Genomic DNA, 21,110 nt, shown 5'->3' with positions numbered 1-21,110 from the left:
TTGTGCTCCCATTCACTTCTACGGGGAGAGCGATTGGTGGTGGCCAGACCAGAGTCCTCCAACCACCACTTTGCCAGGCTCCGTTTGGGAAATAGGTGCAGGTCCCAGCGGTGGGACCCGCACCTATCAGACAACGGGGTCATATCCTAGTAATATGCTCCCATTGTCTGAGATGAGACAACCCCTTTAAATGCTTTCTGCAGCAGTTTGCAGATGTCCATGAAGAAAGAAAAGACTAACTTTCCTGACCAGGTTATATTTCTTTTTATTGTTTTTCAGTGTTTAGTGTCCCTTTAAAGGGAGTGTTTCAGCAGTTTAAACCCTGTATACTGCTGACAGCACTACACAGGTGACAAAAAGAGCAAGGCAAACATTATGCTCTAGCATCCAATCAGGACACAGGTACAGAGGTCACTTCTATCAGAGGGATGAGGTCAGGGCACACCAAATGAAAGGACTTCCTCCAGAGCGCTTGCCCATGGCTCCAGAAGGACTCGAGACTATTTCTTGAGCGAGGTAGAGACCGAGTACAAACTCCCTATAACCTATGTAATATTGATATATTGTAAAGCAACTGGAAGATCACAACATACACCATATCGGTTTAATTATAATAAAGGTAAAAAAAAAAGTACCTCACAAGTGTTGTGAATAACAATGGTGCTGGTTCCCCCCATCATGATTTCAGATGTATACTCATCCATTGCTCTTTTACTGTCTCCCACATATGGGACATATTTAATAACCACCTAGAAAACAGACAAAGCACATGGTGTATTATAAAAAGCAGGCAACACACTGCATAAGGTAGCTTCTGGGCTCAAGAATCAAAATAAGAAATGGACATGATGGAAATACTACAGAAAGCCTTCCAAAGCTAAAAAGTCAAACAACAAGGCTAGATCAGCTTGTTATCTGACTTGGAGAAGGTATACTTCCTACCTTTCATACCTACCTTCTGAGAGCTGTAAGATTTTATTTTTCTGCTGACTTATTTTGACAGAATTACCGAGAACCAGCATCATAATCATTACAGCCCAGGCCTTGAAAAGAGTCAAATCTACTTGAGAAGATTCAGAGTCAGTCCCCACCCATCTGCTGATGATTGTCAGTTCTCTTCTAGGGAGAAAAGTAAGGAGAAGACTGTCAATCATCAGCAGATGGGTAAGAGAGCAGGAGATTATGTATAACCAGGACTCTTCTCAGGTAGATTTGACTCTTTTCAAGGCCTGGGCTGTAATGATTATGATGCTGGTTCTCAGCAACCACTGACTTTTAGCTTATGAGTGACACACCGCTGAATGAAGGGTTTATGTCACTACTTTATACTGCCCTCAGTGAGGTCAGCATAAAATTGATGACATGTTCTTTAATAATAATTAAATTATAAAAAATAAATAAAATAAAAATACGTTTAATAGTCTTCTGTACACAGCAGACCGGTGAGCCATTTTTAGGCCTCCAGCTGCTAAAGCAAGTGCAATTTCATCCTGGGGGTAATGGGCTGACAGAGGCATCTGAAGGGTTAAGAGTCAGGGTCTGGAGTAATAGCCATGGTAGGAGGAGCCCAACTATATCACAGCAGACTCTCACTGTGGATGGATCCTATGCTGTACGTTTATGGTATGGTGCGGACCATTCACTTACCATGGCATAATTGTATGTCATGGTGTTCAAAGGGATTCCTATACAGCTGGCATAATATTGTAGAGAGGAGAAAAAAGATGACAGATGGATCTTCTGAACAAAGATACTCACACAGTGATCAGGCTTCTCATTTGGTCCATATAAAATAGGGTTTGACTGAACCATGTCATCCACCACATTGCTTTTGGAGATCTCCTTTGAGCGGAATTGCTGAGGCGCAGAAAGGTTCCTGCCATCGTTGTTACCCAGGTGGTTATAGCTCACTATGGACACCGTCTGTAATTATTGATAGGAAAGAGACATAGAATAGTTGCACTTTTTTTTATACAACAATGCTCTTCCACATGCAATAAGCCAACTCATTTTAAAAGGCATGCCTGTTTTAGTACGGGTGTTTTCGCACGCGGCGAAACCCATGATGTGTATTTTTTTATTGTCATTTTGGGGAAAAGGGAGTGATTTGAATTTTTATATTTTTTTTATAGTAACAAGCAATCATTAGATTGCTATTGTCATAGACTCCCAATGCATTAGAATTATGCATTTTAATGTCAGTGCTATACTGAGACTGACCTGCTGGAAAACACTCAAGGCAGGTTTAGGGCCTACACAAGGTCCCTGCCTTTATGCACATCAGCACCCCGCGATCGCCTTTAGGGGGTGCCGATGGGAGACAAGGGGAGTCCGCTCCCTCTGTCACCCTTACATGCGGCGGTCCGGACTGGTAGAGCAGGAACACGGCTTTCATGTAAGAGCCGAGCCCCCTGCTTTCTGCTGCTGACCTGTGCAGCGTTTAGACTGAGTCGCCGTGAAAAGGCGGTGGCCCAGCCTAAGGCCCCTTAGTGACCGCTGTAAAAAGAAGTATGGGTGGTCACTAAAGGGTTAAAAGCCAATGATGATCACAGGAATGTCTACCAGAGCTGTTGCCCGTGCAATGAATGTTAGTTTCTCTACCATAAGCCGTCTCCAAAGGCGTTTAGAGAATTTGGCAGTACATCCAACCGGCCTCACAACCGCAGACCACGTGTAACCACACCAGCCCAGGACCTCCACATCCAGCATGTTCACCTCCATGATCGTCTGAGACCAGCCACGGACAGCTGCAGCAACAATCGGTTTGCATAACCAAAGAATTTCTGCACAAACTGTCAGAAACCGTCTCACAGGGAAGCTCATCTGCATGCTCATCGGGGTCTGGACCTGACTGCAGTTCGTCATCGTAACCAACTTGAGTGGGCAAATGCTCACATTCAATGGTGTCTGGCATGTTGTAGAGGTGTTCTGTTCACGGATGAGTCCCGTTTTTCACTGTTCAGGGCAGATGGCAGACAGCGTGTGTGGTGTCGTGTGGGTGAGCGGTTTGATGACGTCAACGTTGTGGATCGAGTGGCCCATGGTGGCGGTGGGGTTATGGTATGGGCAGGTGTATGATATGGATCATGAACACAGGTGCATTTTATTGATGGCATTTTGAATGCACAGAGATTCCGTGATGAGATCCTGAGGCCCATTGTTGTGCCATTCATCCACGACCATCACCTCATGTTGCAGCATGATAATGCACGGCCCCATATTGCAAGGATCTGTACACAATTCCTGGAAGCTGAAAACATCCCAGTTCTTGCATGGCCAGCATACTCACCGGACATGTCACCCATTGAGCATGCTATTGAAAAGGAGTGGACCAACATTCCACAGGCCACAATCAACAACCTGATCAACTCTATGCAACAGAGATGTGTTGTACTGCGTGAGGCAAATAGTGGCCACACCAGATACTGGCTGGTTTTCTAACCCCCCCCCAGTAAGGCAAAACTGTGCACATTTCAGAGTGGACTTTTATTGTGGGCAGTCTAAGGCACACCTGTGCAATATTCATGCTGTCTAATCAGCACCTTGATATGCCACACCTGTGAGGTGGGATGGATTATCTCGGCAAAGGAGAAGCGCTCACTAACACAGAATTAGACAGATTTGTGAACGATATTTGAGAGTAATGGGTCTTTTGTGTATGTAGAAAATGTTTCAGATCTTTGAGTTCAGCTCATGCAAAATGGGAGCAAAACTGAAAGTGTTGCGTTTATATTTTTGTTATATATATATATATATATATATACATACATATATACACACACACACACACACCATTGTGGCATGGAAAATTAGACAACACATCACAAAAAATATGTTTAGCATAAAATCTTAATTTTAAACAGGTCACTTTCTTATGACACATTCCCTTATAAGATACCATTAATGTTTTGGAACACATTACCTTCAATCCAGCACCGACAAGAAAATCCACAAGAACGGACTTAATCTTGGTCTGCCCAGATTTAAAGTCATCTCCACCAATAAATACAGAGCGCCTCACAGCCAATTCAATTGCTCCAGGAACAAATGTGTTTTGAGGAGAGCCATTGATATAGGCACAGCCTTCTAAGATGCTGGCCACTGCAAACATTGTGGAAGGAGAAACTTCAAGTCCAAGCTGTGCAAGTAAAGAGGTCAGAATTAAACATACGTTTGCCAGAAACTATATGCGAAAATCTTATATGGAAATTGTACATCAAATGTAACGCATGTTATAATATTCATATGGCACACAGAGTGTGGATGTTAGAGGACAGTCATTCTGTGACATTACTGTGCCCATTATGAATTCTTTTAGCACATCTTTAGGCATATGTTTGGTCCGCATCCAAACTGCAGCTTTTGAGTATTAGATCCGACCAAACACATTCAGTTCAATGGGGCTGCAAAAAAAATGCAGACAGCACATCATGTACTGTTCACATCATGTCCTTTCTGCAGTCCTGCAAAGAAATACAGTATAAAGCATGTCCTTATTCTTGTCCATTTTGCAGAGAAAAATAGGCATTGTTACAATGGGTTTGAAAAAAACTAAAAAAACTGCTGATTTTGCAGTCTGCAAAATACATACTGTCGTGTGAATGCACCCTTATGCTGTGCTGTAATTGATGCATAAAAATAAAAATTGTTAGAGGGGAAAATTCAGATTTTCATGTTCTAGAATCTAGAGCAAAAGTGGCGTCATTTGTATAAAGCTCATGAACCAACACTGTAGCAATATAATACTCTTTTAATAAGTCAGTCACGTAATGTGTCAAGCAAATACATGTGAGGAGTTCAGAGGTCTGTACTAAGAACAATACTGCCGATGAAACCTGACCCTTAGAAAGGAAAGGCAGGGAGAGTGACACACATGGTGTCACCACTGAGAGCCAACCAGATGTGTGAAGCTACAAGGTGATGGGGAGGAACTAGTCTGCTTACATATGCTCTCCCCCTCCCAACCATTATACATAGAGGGATTTTCTATTCGCACACACAGCAGTCATTAGAACATATGCTTCTAGCTTGCAACTTATGGGGCAGCTACTAGAAGCTATTCCACCTAAAACGATTACTAGATTAAATCTATTTCATGGCATCATTTTTTTTTTTTATGTGTGCCATCCCTGGTTCCTCATTACCCACTAAACTTATCTTTCATGACATATGTTTTTGTTTCGCTTGTACTGTTTTTATCACACACACACATATCTACATTTATATATTTATATATATATATATATATATATATATATATATATATATATATATATATAATGTATAAGCAAGATATTGCTGCATTTGTGGGAGGGGAGGCTGATTACAAGGCTATTCATACGTACCTGTGGGCCCAGGCTGGCTGATTACTAGGCTATTTATAGGCAACTGTGGGCCCAGGCTGACGCCGATTCAGCTGATTTCACTACCTCTGGCTCAGCTCTAGGATACAGCAGCATGGTGTGGAGGCTCCTTACGGCTGGGCGACAGCAGGAGGGCGCTGGTATTCATGGTAGGATCGGAGTTGTTTGCACGGGACCCACGCTGCGGTCCGCGACATGTAGCGCTCTGGGATGAAGCAGAGTTTGGGTGCTAATGGTCGAACGATGGTTGTTTGTATTGTTTGTCTGGCTATTCAGAGGCCTGGTGGGGCCATTGCATACAGTTATTGGGGTAGCATGTGCTAGAGTAGGCATGGTTGTATGTTTTCTGATACCTAGTTTACATGCGGAGCGCGTGTCTGCAGGGGGCTCAAGCTATGCACGCTGTGGTAAGTGATGGTAAATATGGATCAATGGTCGATTTAAAAAAAACAAAAAAACCTGCAGCATTGTGTGGCAGCTCGTTCACATCTGGGTAAACAGCAAAAGGTGCCATGTGAATGGTGGCGCTCACGGTAGCATCGACCTTGCTGCACAGGACTCACACTGCGGTCCGCGATTTGCAGTGTTCTGGGACGAAGGGGGTTTGGCGCTAATGGTCGAATGATTGTGGTTAGGATTGTTACCTTCAAAGCTACGTCCGTGTGTCTGCATTTACATTTTGTTATGTACACCATTCACTACTAGAGCTGCGTTCGTACATCCGCTGTTGCATTACGTTAATACTCTGCTCACTTCCGATTGCATTCATACGGCTGCTTTATACCAGGCTCTTCATGCTCGTACTCAGAGCTGTGCCCATACCATGTTTTAGGCACCACTCACATCCAGAGCTGCATTCACCCACTTGTTCTTACATTACGTGTTATACTCTGCTTCCACTTAAAGCTGCATTTCTTTTCATTTCTACATTACGGTTACTCAGTATTCTTACTAGGGCAAACGGCACACCGCTCTGATACTACTCTTTCAATAAACATAGCTGCTTTCTTTTCAGGCTTACGTTTCTTTTCTTGGTGGTGTGTTACATTCCATAGGTCTAACTTTTTTTTAATTTTTTTTTATTATTGAACAGAAAATATTTTTTTTTGTGGTGTTCTTTAGTCCTGCTTTGCATTCACTCAGACTGGTCTCCTTGACTCCTGGTTCGTATTCACTCAGATTGGTCTCCTGCCCCAGTTAACCAAATGGCTCCCCAGCGGTCAGTGGGCCAATAGGAGTAAGTCCCTACTATGTTTTTACAGTAGTTCATTCGTTTGTCACGATAGGAGTCCTCTCTTAGCGAACTGCAATGCCTCTGGCTCTTTTTTTCTCCCATCTGTTTCAGTATTGCAGTTGGTTTAATGTTTCATTTATACGCGTGGTTCGGATCACTAATGACTATGCATTGTTCTTTAGGTCTGGGTCACCTTTTAATTACTTGTCACTGTAAGGTCATTCCGTTCAGTCTCTTGGCTTCGGGGGCTTTATGGCCTCGGGGGCCCGATGACCGTTCTTCGTGTTCGTTAGGTGTACAATATGGTTGTAAGCTGGTTAGCGTCCTAGGTTTATTATCGGAGAGGGTCATTGGTTATGCGAGTCCACAAGTCATACTGGTGCTGCATAAGTGGTTTATAAAAAAAAAAAAGAAAGGAATCCGCCGTTAGAGTCTCTCGCGCATGGCTTCTCCGCCACGAGTCTCTCGCGCATGGCTTCTCCGCCACGAGTCTCTCGCGCATGGCTTCTCCGCCACGAGTCTCTCGCGCATGGCTTCTCCGCCACGAGTCTCTCGCGCATGGCTTCTCCGCCACGAGTCTCTCGCGCATGGCTTCTCCGCCACGAGTCTCTCGCGCATGGCTTCTCCGCCACGAGTCTCTCGCGCATGGCTTCTCCGTTTTAGTTACACATATGACTCTGCCATTAGAGTCTCTCGCGCATGGCTCTCCGTTTTAGGGTTACACATATGACTCCGCCATTAGAGTCCCTCACGCATGGCTCAGCCATTAGAGTCTGCCGCTCATGGCTTCTCCGTTTAGATTTTACACACATAAACTCCTCCATTCGATGCCGGCTGCGTGGTCCCACCACAAGTAGGTTCCATGTATTTTTCTGCCTTCAGACCCGCTCGCATGGCTCTGTCATCTGTGGCTCGCAATACAATTTCTTGTGGTGGCTCGTGCCATTAGAGCCTCACTCACATTATTGTTTCTCTAACTTTTTAATTTCTAGGTTGTTGGGTCTAAAAGGAAATAATTGTTTTCTTTATAAGCAGTCATCCCGAGCCTGCCTTTGCGGACATCACCTTCCCCCAGGCATGCATTCTTCATCTACAATCTCGGGCTGAGGGTGTTGGTGTCCGGCCGAAGTCCTGGATATCTGTCTGTCTTCCAGTAGGATGTACAGTAATAAGGTGCAATTTACGAAGTCTGCCACGTCTACAGACACGACAAATCATATCACGACTACAGGCGCAGTATACATAGTTTATCACGACCTTAAGCTTATTTTCTGTCACAACTGCAGGTATGGTGTGTACGTTCTGTCCTTATTACAGGCAACATTAGCTCGTTAATCGAAATAGGCATGTATTCCTGTTTATGGTTCCCCAGGCCTGGTGAGTTTACACATTTCACTTAATCTACTACTAGAGTAAGACGGCATACGCCTTGTTCTAACTTTTTAGGTCCTTTATAAAAAATAAAAATAAAATAAAAAGTGTGGCCTGGGGAATAAGTAGAGGTGAAGTATTTAGCCACCAGGAACAGTTGGTGTCCTATCAGGGCCCTTGGCGAATGGTTGGAGTTAATTTAGGCCCTTCTAACAGATTCACCATTGTGTTTCAGTCTGCAGCGCTCAGGATTCAGACATTCTCGTTGTATGGTCATGTGTTAGTGTACATAGGAGGTAGGGATCGACAGATTATCGGCCGATATTGAGGATTTTGAACGTTATCGGCATCTATTTTGCCGATATACCGATAACGTAATGGGAACACAGAACGCGCTGCTGTCAGCGCTCTCTGTGTTCCCTCCGCAGCACAGGGGAGAAGGAAGAAGTGTCTCCCTCCCCCTGTGCTGCTGCTGCCGCTGCCGCCAATGAGAGGAGAGAACATAAGAGGAGGGGAGGGGCTGTGGCCGCTGCGCCACCAATGAAGATAAGCCATTCATTCATATACAGGAGGCGGGAGCTGGCTGCAGAATCACATAGCCGGCTCCCGACCTCTATGAGCAATAGCTGCGGTCCGAGGTAGTTAACCCCTTAGGTGCCGCGGATCGCAGCTACCGCTCATAGAGGTCGGGAGCCGGCTATGTGATTCTGCAGCCAGCTCCCTCCTCCTGTATATGAATGAGAGACTTATCTTCATTGGTGGCGCAGTGCGCCCCCCCCCCCCCCCAAGCCCCCCAGTATTAATCATTGGTGGCGCAGTGTGCCCCCCATCCCAATAGTAAAAACATTGGTGCGCCCCCCCCACCCCCAGTTTTACTCATTGGTGGCAGTGGCCACAGGATCCCCTCTCCCCTGCTCCTCCGATCGGAGCCCCAGCAGTGTAATCCTGGGGCTCCGATCGGTTACCATGGCAGCCAGGACGCTATTGAAGCCCTGGCTGCCATGGTAAGCTCCATGCTGCTGTGTGCACAGAGCACAGAGCAGCAGGGACAGTGTGAGATCCTATTCACCCTGATAGAGATCTATCAGGGGGAATAGGACAAGGGTTCTAGTCCCTAAGGGGGCTAAAAGTTAGTAAAAAAAAACAAACACAAATATTAAGTATAAATGAAAAAGATTTAAAAATAAAAAAATACACATTAACAATAAACATATTAATTTTCAGCAGATTTGTGTAGGAAATTTTTTTTTTTCTCAAAAATGAAAATTCCCAGAATATCGGTATAAATTATCAGCTATCGGCCTGAAAGTTCACAAATTATCGGTATCTGTATCGGCCCTAAAAAATCAATATCGGTCGATCCCTAATAGGAGTAAATCATTTCTGGTTACCGGCCACTCTTTCAATCGCATCAGCATTAACCACCTCCAAGAACGATGTGCCGATGCACAAGACAAAGAGGTAAGGTAGATGGAAGTCACTGTTATATACGGTATATTCCGCACCTGCATCGTGAAAGGTCTTTTCGTTCAAAGTGGGTGTCTTAACGGTATGTATATATTTACTCTAAACTAAGGTCTGCTCTTTTTAGCCACTTTAGGCTGCCCTTCCACAGCAGTTATGGCATAATTCTACTGCTTGTTGTAGATAGGTTAGGTTCACCTTTCTGATGGCCGATCCGACCACAAGTAACAAGTATAAGCAAGATATTGCTGCATTTGTGGGAGGGGAGGCTGATTACAAGGCTGTTCATACGTACCTGTGGGCTCAGGCTGGCTGATTACTAGGCTATTTATAGGCACCTGTGGGCCCAGGCTGACGCAGATTCAGCTGATTTCACCCACCCACCCACACCATCTTAGTCACTTCACATTAGGGTGGCCCACTTTAGGCTGCCCTTCCACAGCAGTTATGGCATAATGCTACTGCTTGTTGTAGATAGGGTTAGATAGGTTAGGTTCACCTTTCTGATAGCCGATCCGACCACAAATATATATATATATATATGTGACAAGGCAGCACTCTGGACTTAAAAAAGTGAAATTTATTACACCAACCCTTGACAAAGGCTCCATTGAGAGAGCTGAAACATTGCATTTGGTGTAATAAAGGGATTTACTTTTTTAAGTCTGGAGTGCTGCCTTGTCACTTATCTACATTATCGTTTGGGGATTAATCATCCAGGATTCATGCAAGGATTTAGCACCTGGCAGTGTAAGAGTGCTGCTATTTTTTTTTATATATTGTGTGTGTATGTATATATACACACACACACACACACACACACACACACACACACACACACACACACACACACACACAGTGGATATAAAAAGTCTACACACCCCTGCTAAAATGTCAGGTTTCTGTGAATGAGACAAAGATAAATAATTTCAGAACTTTTTTCACCTTTAATGTGACCTATAAACTGTACAGCTCAATTGAAAAACAAACTGAAATCTTTTAGGTAAAGGGAAGAAAAAATATAAAAATAAAATATGGTTGCATAAACTAAGACTTTGTTGAAGCACCTTTTGATTTTGTTACAGCACTCAGTCTTTTTCGGTATGAGTCTATCAGCATGGCACATTTTGACTTGGCAAGATTTGCCCACTCTTTTTTCAAAAAAGACTCCAAATCTGTCAGATTGCGAGGGTATCTCCTGTGCACAGCCCTCTTCAGATCACCCCACAGATTTTCAATCGGATTCAGGTCTGGGCTCTGGCTGGGCCATTCCAAAACTTTAATCTTCTTCTGGTGAAGCCATTCCTTTGTTGATTTGGATGTATGCTTTGGGTCGTTGTCATGCTGAAAGATGAAGTTCCTCTTCAAGTTCAGCTTTCTAGCAGAAGCCTGAAGGTTTTGTGCCAATATTGACTGGTATTTGGAACTGTTCATAATTCCTTTTAGCTTAACTAAGGCCCCAGTTCCAGCTGAAGAAATACAGCCCCAAAGCATGATGCTGCCACCACCATGCTTCACTGTGGGTATGGTCTTCTTTTGGTGATGTGCAGTGTTGTTTTTGCGCCAAACATATCTTTTGGAATTATGGCCAAAAAGTTCAACCTTGGTTTCATCAGACCATAACACCTTTTCCCACATGCTTTTGGGAAACTTCAGATGTGTGTTTGCAAAATGTAGCCTGGCTTGGATGTTTTACTTCGTAAGAAAAGGCTTTCGTCTTTCCACTCTACCCCATAGCCCAGACATATGAAGAATACGGGAGATTGTTGTCACATGTACCACACAGCCAGTACTTGCCAGATATTCCTGCAGCTCCTTTAATGTTGCTGTAGGCCTCTTGGTAGCCTCCCAGACCAGTTTTTTGGTCTTGTCGTTTCATCAATTTTGGAGGGATGTCCAGTTCTTGGTAATGTCACTGTTGTGCCATATTTTCTCCACTTGATGATGTCTTCACTGTGTTCCATGGTATATCTAATGCCTTGAAAATTCTTTTGTACCCTTCTCCTGACTGATGCCTTTTAACAATGAGATCCCTCTGATGCTTTGGAAGCTCTCTGTGGACCATGGCTTTTGCTGTGGGATGCGACTAAGAAAATGTCAGGAAAGACCAGAGCACTAGAGCAGCTGAACTTTTATTTGGGGTTAATCAGAGGCACTTTAAATGATGGCAGGTGTATGCTGACTCTTATTTAGGCTCCATTCACACGTCCGTGGTGTGCTGCGGACCCGCAAATTACGGATCCGCAACACACCCGCCCGGCACCCCTATAGAAATGCCTATTCTTGTCCGCATGCTGCGGACAAGAATAGGACATGTTCTATCTTTTGCGGACCTGAAGATCGGGGCCGCGCTCCGCAAATGCGGATGCAAACAGCACACTGTGTGCTGTCCGCATCCATTCTGTCCCCATAGAAAATTAATGAGTCCGCACCAGTTCCGCAAAATTGCAGAACGAATGCGGACCCATTTGCGGACGTGTGAATGGAGCCTTATTTAACATAATTTTGAATGATTGCTTAATTCTGAACACGGCTACATCCCCAGTTATAAGAGGGTGTGCACACTTATGCAACCACATTATTTTAGTTTTGGTTTTTTTCTTCCCTCACCTAAAAGATTTCAGTTGGTTTTTCAATTGAGTTGTACACTTTATAGGTCACATTAAAGGTGGAAAAAGTTCTGAAATTATTTATCTTTGTCTAATTTTTTTACATTACAGAAACCTGACATTTTAACAGGGGTGTGTAGACTTTTTCTATCCACTGTATAAATATACACTGCGTGTCCAAAAAAAAAAGTCGCCACCTGGATTTAACTAAGCAAATAGTTATGAGTCTCTTATTGGATAATTACTGCATGGGCGATTATCTTTCAGCTGGCAACAAGTTATTTAAGCCCAACTGGTGCAATGAGTTGCTTCTCATTTCTTAAAGAACCATGTCGAAAGACACATCTCGTGGTCGTGGAAAAGATGTTAGTCTGTTTGAGAAGGGTCAAATCATTGGCATGCATCAAGATGAGAAAACATCTAAGGAGATTGCAGAAACGACTAAAATTGGGTTAAGAACTGTCCAACGCATTATTAAAAACTGGAAGGATAGTGGGGACCCATTGTATTCGAGGAAGAAATGTGGTGGGAAAAAAAATCCTGAATGATCGTGATCACCGATCACTTAAACGTTTGGTGAAATCAAATCGAAGAAAAACAGTAGAACTCAGGGCTATGTTTAATAGTGAAAGTAATAGCATTTCCACACCCACAATGCGAAGGGAACTCAAGGGATTGGGACTGAATAGCTGTGTAGCCGTAAGAAAAACACTAATCAGTGAGGCAAACCAGGAAAAAAGGCTTCAATTTGCTAGGGAGCATAAAGATTGGACTCTGGAGCAATGGAAGAAGGTCATGTGGTCTGATGAGTCCAGATTTACCCTGTTCCAGAGTGATGGGCGCATCAGGGTAAGAAGAGAGGCAGATGAAGTGATGCACCCATCATGCCTAGTGCTTACTGTACAAGTCTGTGGGGGAAGTGCTATGATCTGGGGTTGCTCCAGTTGGTCAGGTCTAGGTTCAGCAAAAGTATGTGCTCCAAGAATGAGGTCAGCTGACTACCTGAACATACTGAATGACCAGGTTATTCCATTAATTGATTTTTTTTCTTCCCTGATGGCACGGGCATATTCCAAGATGACAATGCCAGGATTCATTGGGCTCAAATTGTTAAAAAGTAGTTCAGGGAGCATGAGACATAATTTTCACACATGGATTGGCCACCACAGAGTCCAGACCTTAACCCCATTGAGAATCTTTGGGATGTGCTGGAGAAGGCTTTGTGCAGCAGTCAAACTCTACAATCATCAATGCAAGATCTTGGTGAAAAATGAATGCAACACTGGATGGAAATAAATCTTGTGACATTGCAGAAGCTTATCGAAACAATGCCACAGCGAATGCATGCCGTAATCAAAGCTAAAGGCGGGCCAACGAAATATTAGTGTGTGACTTTTTTTTTTTTTGGTGGCGACTTTTTTTGGTGGCTCAAAAAAATAAAGGGAACACTTAAACAACACATTGTAACTCCAAGTCAATCACACTTCTGTGAAATCAAACTGTCCACTTGGGAAGCAACACTGAGTGACAATCAATTTCACATGTTGTTGTGCAAATGGGATAGACAACAGGTGGAAATTATAGGCAATTAGCAAGACACCCCCAATAAAGGAGTGGTTCTGCAGGTGGTGACCACAGACCACTTCTCAGTTCCTATGCTTCCTGGCTGATGTTATGGTCACTTTTGAATGCTGGCGGTGCTTTCACTCTAGTGGTAGCATGAGACTGAGTCTACAACCCACACCAGTGGCTCAGGTAGTGCAGCTTATCCAGGATGGCACATCAATGCGAGCTGTGGCAAGAAGGTTTGCTGTGTCTGTCAGCGTAGTGTCCAGAGCATGGAGGCGCTACCAGGAGACAGGCCAGTACATCAGGAGATGTGGAGGAGGCCGTAGGAGGGCAACAACCCAGCAGCAGGACCGCTACCTCCGCCTTTGTGCAAGGAGGAACAGGAGGAGCACTGCCAGAGCCCTGCAAAATGACTTCCAGCAGGCCACAAATGTGCATGTGTCTGCTCAAACGGTCAGAAACAGACTCCATGAGGGTGATATGAGGGCCCGACGTCCACAGGTGTGGGGGTTGTGCTTACAGCCCAACACCGTGCAGGACATTTGGCATTTGCCAGAGAACATCAAGATTGGCAAATTCGCCACTGGCGCCCTGTGCTCTTCACAGATGAAAGCAGGTTCACACTGAGCACATGTGACAGAGTCTGGAGACGCCGTGCAGAACGTTCTGCTGCCTGCAACATCCTCCAGCATGACCGGTTTGGCATTGGGTCAGTAATGGTGTGGGGTGGCATTTCTTTGGAGGGGCGCACAGCCCTCCATGTACTCGCCAGAGGTAGCCTGACTGCCATTAGGTACTGAGATGAGATACTCAGACCCCTTGTGAGACCATATGCTGCTGCGGTTGGCCCTGGGTTCCTCCTAATGCAAGACAATGCTAGCCCTCATGTGGCTGGAGTGTGTCCGCAGTTCCTGCAAGACGAAGGCATTGATGCTATGGACTGGCCCGCCTGTTCCCCAGACCTGAATCCAATTGAGCACATCTGGGACATCATGTCTCGCTCTATCCACCAACGTCACGTTGCACCACAGACTGTCCAGGAGTTGGCAGATGCTTTAGTCCAGGTCTGGGAGGAGATCCCTCAGGAGACCGTCCGCCACCTCATCAGGAGCATGCACAGGCATTGTAGGGAGGTCATACAGGCACGTGGAGGCCACACATACTACTAAGCCTCATTTTGACTTGTTTTAAGGACATTACATCAAAGTTGGATCAGCCTGTAGTGTGTTTTTCCACTTTAATTTTGAGTGTGACTCCAAATCCAGACCTCCATGGGTTGAAAAATTTGATTTCCATTTTTTTATTTTTGTGTGATTTTGTTGTCAGCACATTCAACTATGTAAAGAACAAAGTATTTCAGAAGAATATTTAATCAACTCAAATCTAGGATGTGTTATTTTTGTGTTCCCTTTATTTTTTTGGAGCTATGTATGTATATGTGTGTGTGTATGTATATATATGTGTGTGTGTATATATATATATATATATATATATATATATATAATCAATGTATATATATATATATATAATCAGTGTATATATATATATATATAATCAATGAAAAAGACCGGCACTCGCTGTTGATAATTCTTTCTAAGAAAGAATTATCAACAGCGAGTGCCGGTCTTTTTCATTGATTCTACATTGGGACGCCATCCCATAGACTCGTGCACCGTGACCATATACAGCAGTGCCGACCTGTGATTATTATATTATATATATATATATATATATAATATAGCAAAAAAGTAGATGAGCAGCACACACAATGGAGGTGCAATTCCTTGGAGTAGACCACGGACTGGATCCAATTCAAATATGTATAAAGAAAATCCAAGGCAGCACACAATAATCCGTGAAAAACAGGGTGTTTATTCCCCCATGTGAGACAGCAACGTTTCAGCTCTCTATGGAGCCTTTGTGTGCTGCCTTGGATTTTTATATATATATATATATATATATATATATACATATACACACACCTTTTTTAATGTCTTTTTACAGTTTGATGTTACAGCTTAGTATCAAACTGCTTAAAATATCAAATCTGGTTCTTTTGCTTAGGAAGAGAAAATCCCAAAGTTACATTACATACTGCTAATAGACCATATACATGAAAAGGAACAAGGCACATTTGGCAGACAATAGAAACTGCCGCTCTCAGCCACTCTTTAAGGGCTCATACAAACGACCGTATGTATTTTGCGGTCCGCAAAAAATACGGATGACATCAGTGTGCATTCCGGATTTTGCGGAACGAAACAGCTGGCCCCTAATAGAACAGTGCTATCCATGTCCTTAATGTGGACAATAATAGGACAAGTTCTATTTTTTTTTTTGTGGAACGGACATATGGACATACAGAAACTGAATGCATACGGAGTGACTTCTGTTTTTTTGCAGACCCATTGAAATGAATAGTTCCGCATACGGTCTGCAAAAAAACCCGGAACGGACACTGAAAGAAAAAAGAAAATACGTTTGTGTGCATGAGCCCTAACAAATGTTCGTGATCTTTTTACAAAGTTAGGTGTTGTAAGATGCTTAGTCAGAATGACCTTTGCCCAAGAGTCTCACAACGGCACTCACCTCAATGGCTTTCAGCAAGTTATCAGCAGTATCATTAATCCCGGGGATCACATCACAAAACCTTTCTGTATTTGCAGTCCACAATACAATCACCTTGTCCACGCCACTGGTTCTCTTGAAATCTTGGATATCTTCACGAATTTTCTGGACCTACATATAAGTTGACAAAAAGTGTCTAAATGACTGTAAAGGTTTGGGGTATAGGGAATCCCAACTTGAATCCTGGGCCTCGAAAACTACATAAACTATGGGGGCATAAGTCTCACCATCACATTGGGGCTGGTCTACAATTTCCTAAAGATGATTTACACAGTATACACTGAAATCAACAAGCGTGACCCAATAACTTAAACTATCATCTTATAAACCCCTAGAAGGTCTGGTTTAGACAGCCCTTAACATCAATTGTTTGGAATATTAACAAACTGTTTCATCTATTTGCATTTTATAGCCTGCATAACATTACTTATCTTACTCATACAGTCTTACTAATAACAAAATAAGGGTCTGTTCACATTATTTGAAAGGGTTTTGTTCATAATGGACAGCTATGACAGATCCTTTAAGGGATCCTAATGAATCACTAGGGGTCCTTTTATATGGACTGATTCACAGGAAGTTAAGGGGATCAAACTGAATGTCAGTTCCCTGATCGTTGAACAGAGGCGATAGCTGTGTTCACATGAAGCAATCCTCTCCTCTGTATGGGGATAAGCAACGGTTACTGTGATCGCAGGTCCTCATACAGATTCACTGTTTGCCAGTAGCAGATCTCTTTACATACTGTACCTGTTCAGCTTTGGTGCCATGGATAACATTGTCAGCCCTTTCTCTTTGATTGGCTGCTATAAAGTCAGGTAAGTAAATTGAAGGCCTTGGCTGCATCTTTTCCATGTAAGGTCTCAGTTGCTCCTGGAGTTGCCAGTCTAGAACCTCTGCTCTCCTCATAGCATCGGCCAGATTTAAAGATGAAATATCCCAACCTAACCACATTATAAATAAAATAAAAGTTTACATATTGATGACAAAACTCTTTTCTTACAGTAGAAGGCCACCTTTGTGCACCATTTGACTGAAATGTAGAGCTTAACAATTACCTGCATATTACCAGAGTAGTCCTTTTCAAGACATTTATGGTTTATCAACAGGACATAGAGTGGCAAAGGACCCCCACCTATTTGCAGAATGGGAAATCCCTGGTCCATGTGCTGCCAGCTGAGGGAGCTGCATCCACATGTGTGCCAGGCCCTCTCCATTAAAGGGGCTGAGATTGGAATACCCATCAAACGTGGAGGCCAAAGGTGGCCAATGTTAAAGACGCAGCTAAGTGGGAATGGGAAATAGCATAGCACAGCGGCTTAAACTGTTTCTGTAAGGCCTCATGCACACGACCGTTGTGTGCATCCGTGGCCGTTTTCCGTTTTTTTTCGCGGACCCATTGACTTTCAATGGGTCCGTGGAAAAATCGGAAAATGCACCGTTTTGCAGTCGCATCCGTGATCCGTGTTTCCTGTCCGTCAAAAAAATAGGACCTGTCCTATTTTTTTGACGGACAACGGTTCACGGACCCATTCAAGTCGATGGGTCCGTGAAAGAACACGGATGCACACAAGATTGGCATCCGTGATCCGTGGCCGTAGGTTACTTTCATACAGACGGAGCCGAAGATCCGTCTGCATAAAAGCTTTTTCTGAGCTGAGTTCTCACTTTGTGAAAACTCAGAACCGACAGTATATTCTAACAGAGGTGTTCCCATAGTGATGGGGACGCTTCTAGTTAGAATATACTGAGAACTGTGTACATGACTGCCCCCTGCTGCCTGGCAGCACCCGATTTCTTACAGGGGGCTGTGATCCGCACAATTAACCCCTTAGGTGCTGCACCTGAGGGGTTAATTGTGCATATCATAGCCCCCTATAAGAGATCAGGGGCTGCCAGGCAGCAGGGGGCAGACCCCCCTCCCTCCCCAGTTTTAATTTCATTGGTGGCCAGTGCAGCCCCCCCCCCCCCTCTATTGTAATATCATTGGTGGCCAGTGTGCGGCCTCCCCCGGCCCCCCCTCCCTCCCTCTATTGTATTAATATCATTGGTGGCGAGTGTGCAGCCTCCCCCCCCCCCCCCCCGATCATTGGTGGCAGCGGAGATTCCGATCGGAGTCCCAGTTTAATCGCTTTGGGGCTCCGATCGGTAACCATGGCAACCAGGACGCTACTGCAGGCCTGGTTGCCATGGTTACTTAGCAATATTACAATATTAGAAGCATCATACTTACCTGCTGCGATGTCTGTGACCGGCCGGGAGCTCCTCCTACTGGTAAGTGACAGGTCTGTGCGGCGCATTGCTTAATGATCTGTCACTTACCAGTAGGAGGAGCTCCCGGCCGGTCACAGACAGCGCAGCAGGTAAGTATGATGCTTCTAATATTGTAATATTGCTAAGTAACCATGGCAACCAGGCCTGCAGTAGCGTCCTGGTTGCCATGGTTACCGATCGGAGACCCAGAGCGATTAAACTGTGACTCCGATCGGAATCTCCGCTGCCACCAATGATCGGGGAAGGGGGGGGGGGGGGGGGGGAGGGGAGGCCGCACACTGGCCACCAATGAAATTACAATAGAGGGAGGGGGGGGGGGGCGACGGAGGCTGCACACTAGCCACCAATGAAATTACAATAGAGGGGGGGGCCGCACACTGGCCACCAATGATATTACAATAAAGGGGGGGCGGGGGGGGCGCACACTGGCCACCAATGATATTCAAACTGGGGAGGGAGGGGGGGGTCTGCCCCCTGCTGCCTGGCAGCCCCTGATCTCTTACAGGGGGCTATGATACGCACAATTAACCCCTTCAGGTGCGGCACCTGCAGGGTTAATTGTGCTGATCACAGCCCCCTGTAAAAGATCAGGGGCTGCAGGGGGCAGTCATGTACACAGTTTGTAGTATATTCTAACTAGAGGCGTCCCCATCACTATGGGAACGCCTCTGTGTTAGAATATACTGTCTGATCTGAGTTTCACGATGTAACTCCAATCCGATGGTATATTCTAACATAGAGGCATTCCCATGGTGATGGGGATGCTTCAAGTTAAAATATACCATCGGATTGGAGAAAACTCCGATCCTATGGTATATTAACTCCTGACTTTACATTGAAAGGCAATGGGGGACGGATCCGTTTGAAATTGCACCATATTGTGTCAACGTCAAACTGATCCGACCCCATTGACTTGCATTGTAATTCAGGATGGATCCGTTTGGCTCCGCACGGCCAGGCGGACACCAAAACGACTTTTTTTTCATGTCCGTGGATCCTCCAAAAATCAAGGAAGGCCCACGGACGAAAAAACTGTCACGGATCACGGAAAAACGGGACCCGTTTTTGCGGACCGCAAAAAAAGGTCGTGTGCATGAGGCCTAACTCAGGAGTTACAGAAATGGAGTAGCAGCAAGATTTCTGAGTGAAAAGCTGATTACTCCACCCACACAGGGACTGCCAGCTCTGCCTGTGTCAGTATATACACAGAAGACTGTCAATCAGGATTTTCTCTGCTTTTCATTTAGAAATCCTTCAAATCATATAACCCTTTATAATCAGAGTTTAGCTGCTCTCTACGAAATAAGAGAAATTAACAGAAACTCTATGCTCTATAAATAAGTGTCCGACAAAGTTTTACTCAAAATAATAACATACTATGGTAAAAAAAAAAAAAAGAAACACCTCAATGTTGTCCAAAGCAACCAATTAGATCAGTTCATACATTTTCAAATTTGAAAATTAAAGTTTGAATCTGTTTGGTTGCCATGAGCAAGACCAATACTTTTTTGCATCTGAAAAAGCAGACAAACCACAACTTACCATCAAAGATAATATCATTAGGATGTACCGTGGGAAGAAGGTCCCGAAAAGGAATATATACATCTCCCCCAGGTCCACAACCCAGACAGACTGTTGAAGACTGGAACAAGGAACCGTAATAGTTGGCCACCTAAAGCGAGAATTATATAAGTGAGAGCTATTCCTCTAGACACACATTCACCTGATTTCCATGCACTCGATAAACCCTCTTAGACAGAGATAAGATTATGGAAGGCTTGTGTAAAGTTTATCACCAATAAAGATGAAGAAACAAGATACCACAGAGCAATGTCTTTTACAGTGGTTCTAAAAGTCTATTATATTCTCTAAGGATCTCTTTTCGTTTCTTAAAACTTAGGAGTATTACTTGTAGTATATTTAATTATACTATAAATGTACACCAATGTCTCGTCCAGCATGGAGGCAGGGCAGAATGCTGGATATAGAGTGCGATCACATTTGTATTCTCCGTTTGTATATTTAATTATATGCCTAAAACCTTTTCTACTGGGCTGGGAGAAATGATTAGATCTAGGGTAAAATGAAATATATAGATAGGTCACAGCGTACCTTCTTTCCTGTCTTGGTCATCCATGATAGTCCCATTCTGTTGGCCAACACTGCTGCGGTAACTGTGGTTCCATTGTTTCCACCCCAGCCAACTAGCATGACTCCAAGTTTGGGTACCTTTCTTTCTGTCCTGAAAGTGAACTTGGTGGAACATGGCTTGACCTGTGGGCAAGACAGCATATATTCATTATGTGGAAAGGTACAACAGTAGCCTGCAGAAGAAATTAAAATAAGCTCCAGCTGAGTGGTGTACTTGACAGGCGGTCCACCCGTCAACAGTAGGCAAGGTTTGGAAAGAATGAGACTGTATAGAAGTACATTTTCCCTTTAAACATCAGAGTCTGTGAGCACATTTCACGCTACTAAACCACTAGGACAAACCTAGTTATGGTGTTAGTTTATAACACTAGTTTGGCTGGTAAAATGAACTTTAATTCAGTCTAGTGCCATACTGGCAAGTGTCTACCCGGTGTGGACAGGCAAGGG

At 44.1% G+C, this 21,110-nt stretch overlaps 1 protein-coding gene across 2 annotated transcripts in view; it reads right to left on the bottom strand.

Moving 5' to 3' along the window:
- ISYNA1 (inositol-3-phosphate synthase 1) overlaps positions 1–21,110 on the bottom strand; it is a 162,983-nt gene that overhangs the window by 13,419 nt on the left and 128,454 nt on the right. For both annotated transcript variants that reach the window (XM_040417639.1, XM_040417638.1), the window contains exons 3-9: positions 20,625–20,786; positions 20,055–20,184; positions 16,989–17,182; positions 16,200–16,349; positions 3,923–4,138; positions 1,759–1,923; positions 636–749 (exon numbers count right to left, since the gene is read on the bottom strand). In XM_040417639.1, coding sequence (XP_040273573.1) covers positions 636–749; positions 1,759–1,923; positions 3,923–4,138; positions 16,200–16,349; positions 16,989–17,182; positions 20,055–20,184; positions 20,625–20,786 — 1,131 coding nt within the window. The remainder of the gene's footprint in view (positions 1–635; positions 750–1,758; positions 1,924–3,922; positions 4,139–16,199; positions 16,350–16,988; positions 17,183–20,054; positions 20,185–20,624; positions 20,787–21,110) is intronic.

The sequence above is a fragment of the Bufo bufo genome, chromosome 2, assembly GCF_905171765.1.
Source record: "Bufo bufo chromosome 2, aBufBuf1.1, whole genome shotgun sequence".
NCBI classification, from domain to species: domain Eukaryota; kingdom Metazoa; phylum Chordata; class Amphibia; order Anura; family Bufonidae; genus Bufo; species Bufo bufo.
Note: the sequence above shows the minus strand (reverse complement) of the source record. Positions and strands in the feature narration are given on the sequence as shown.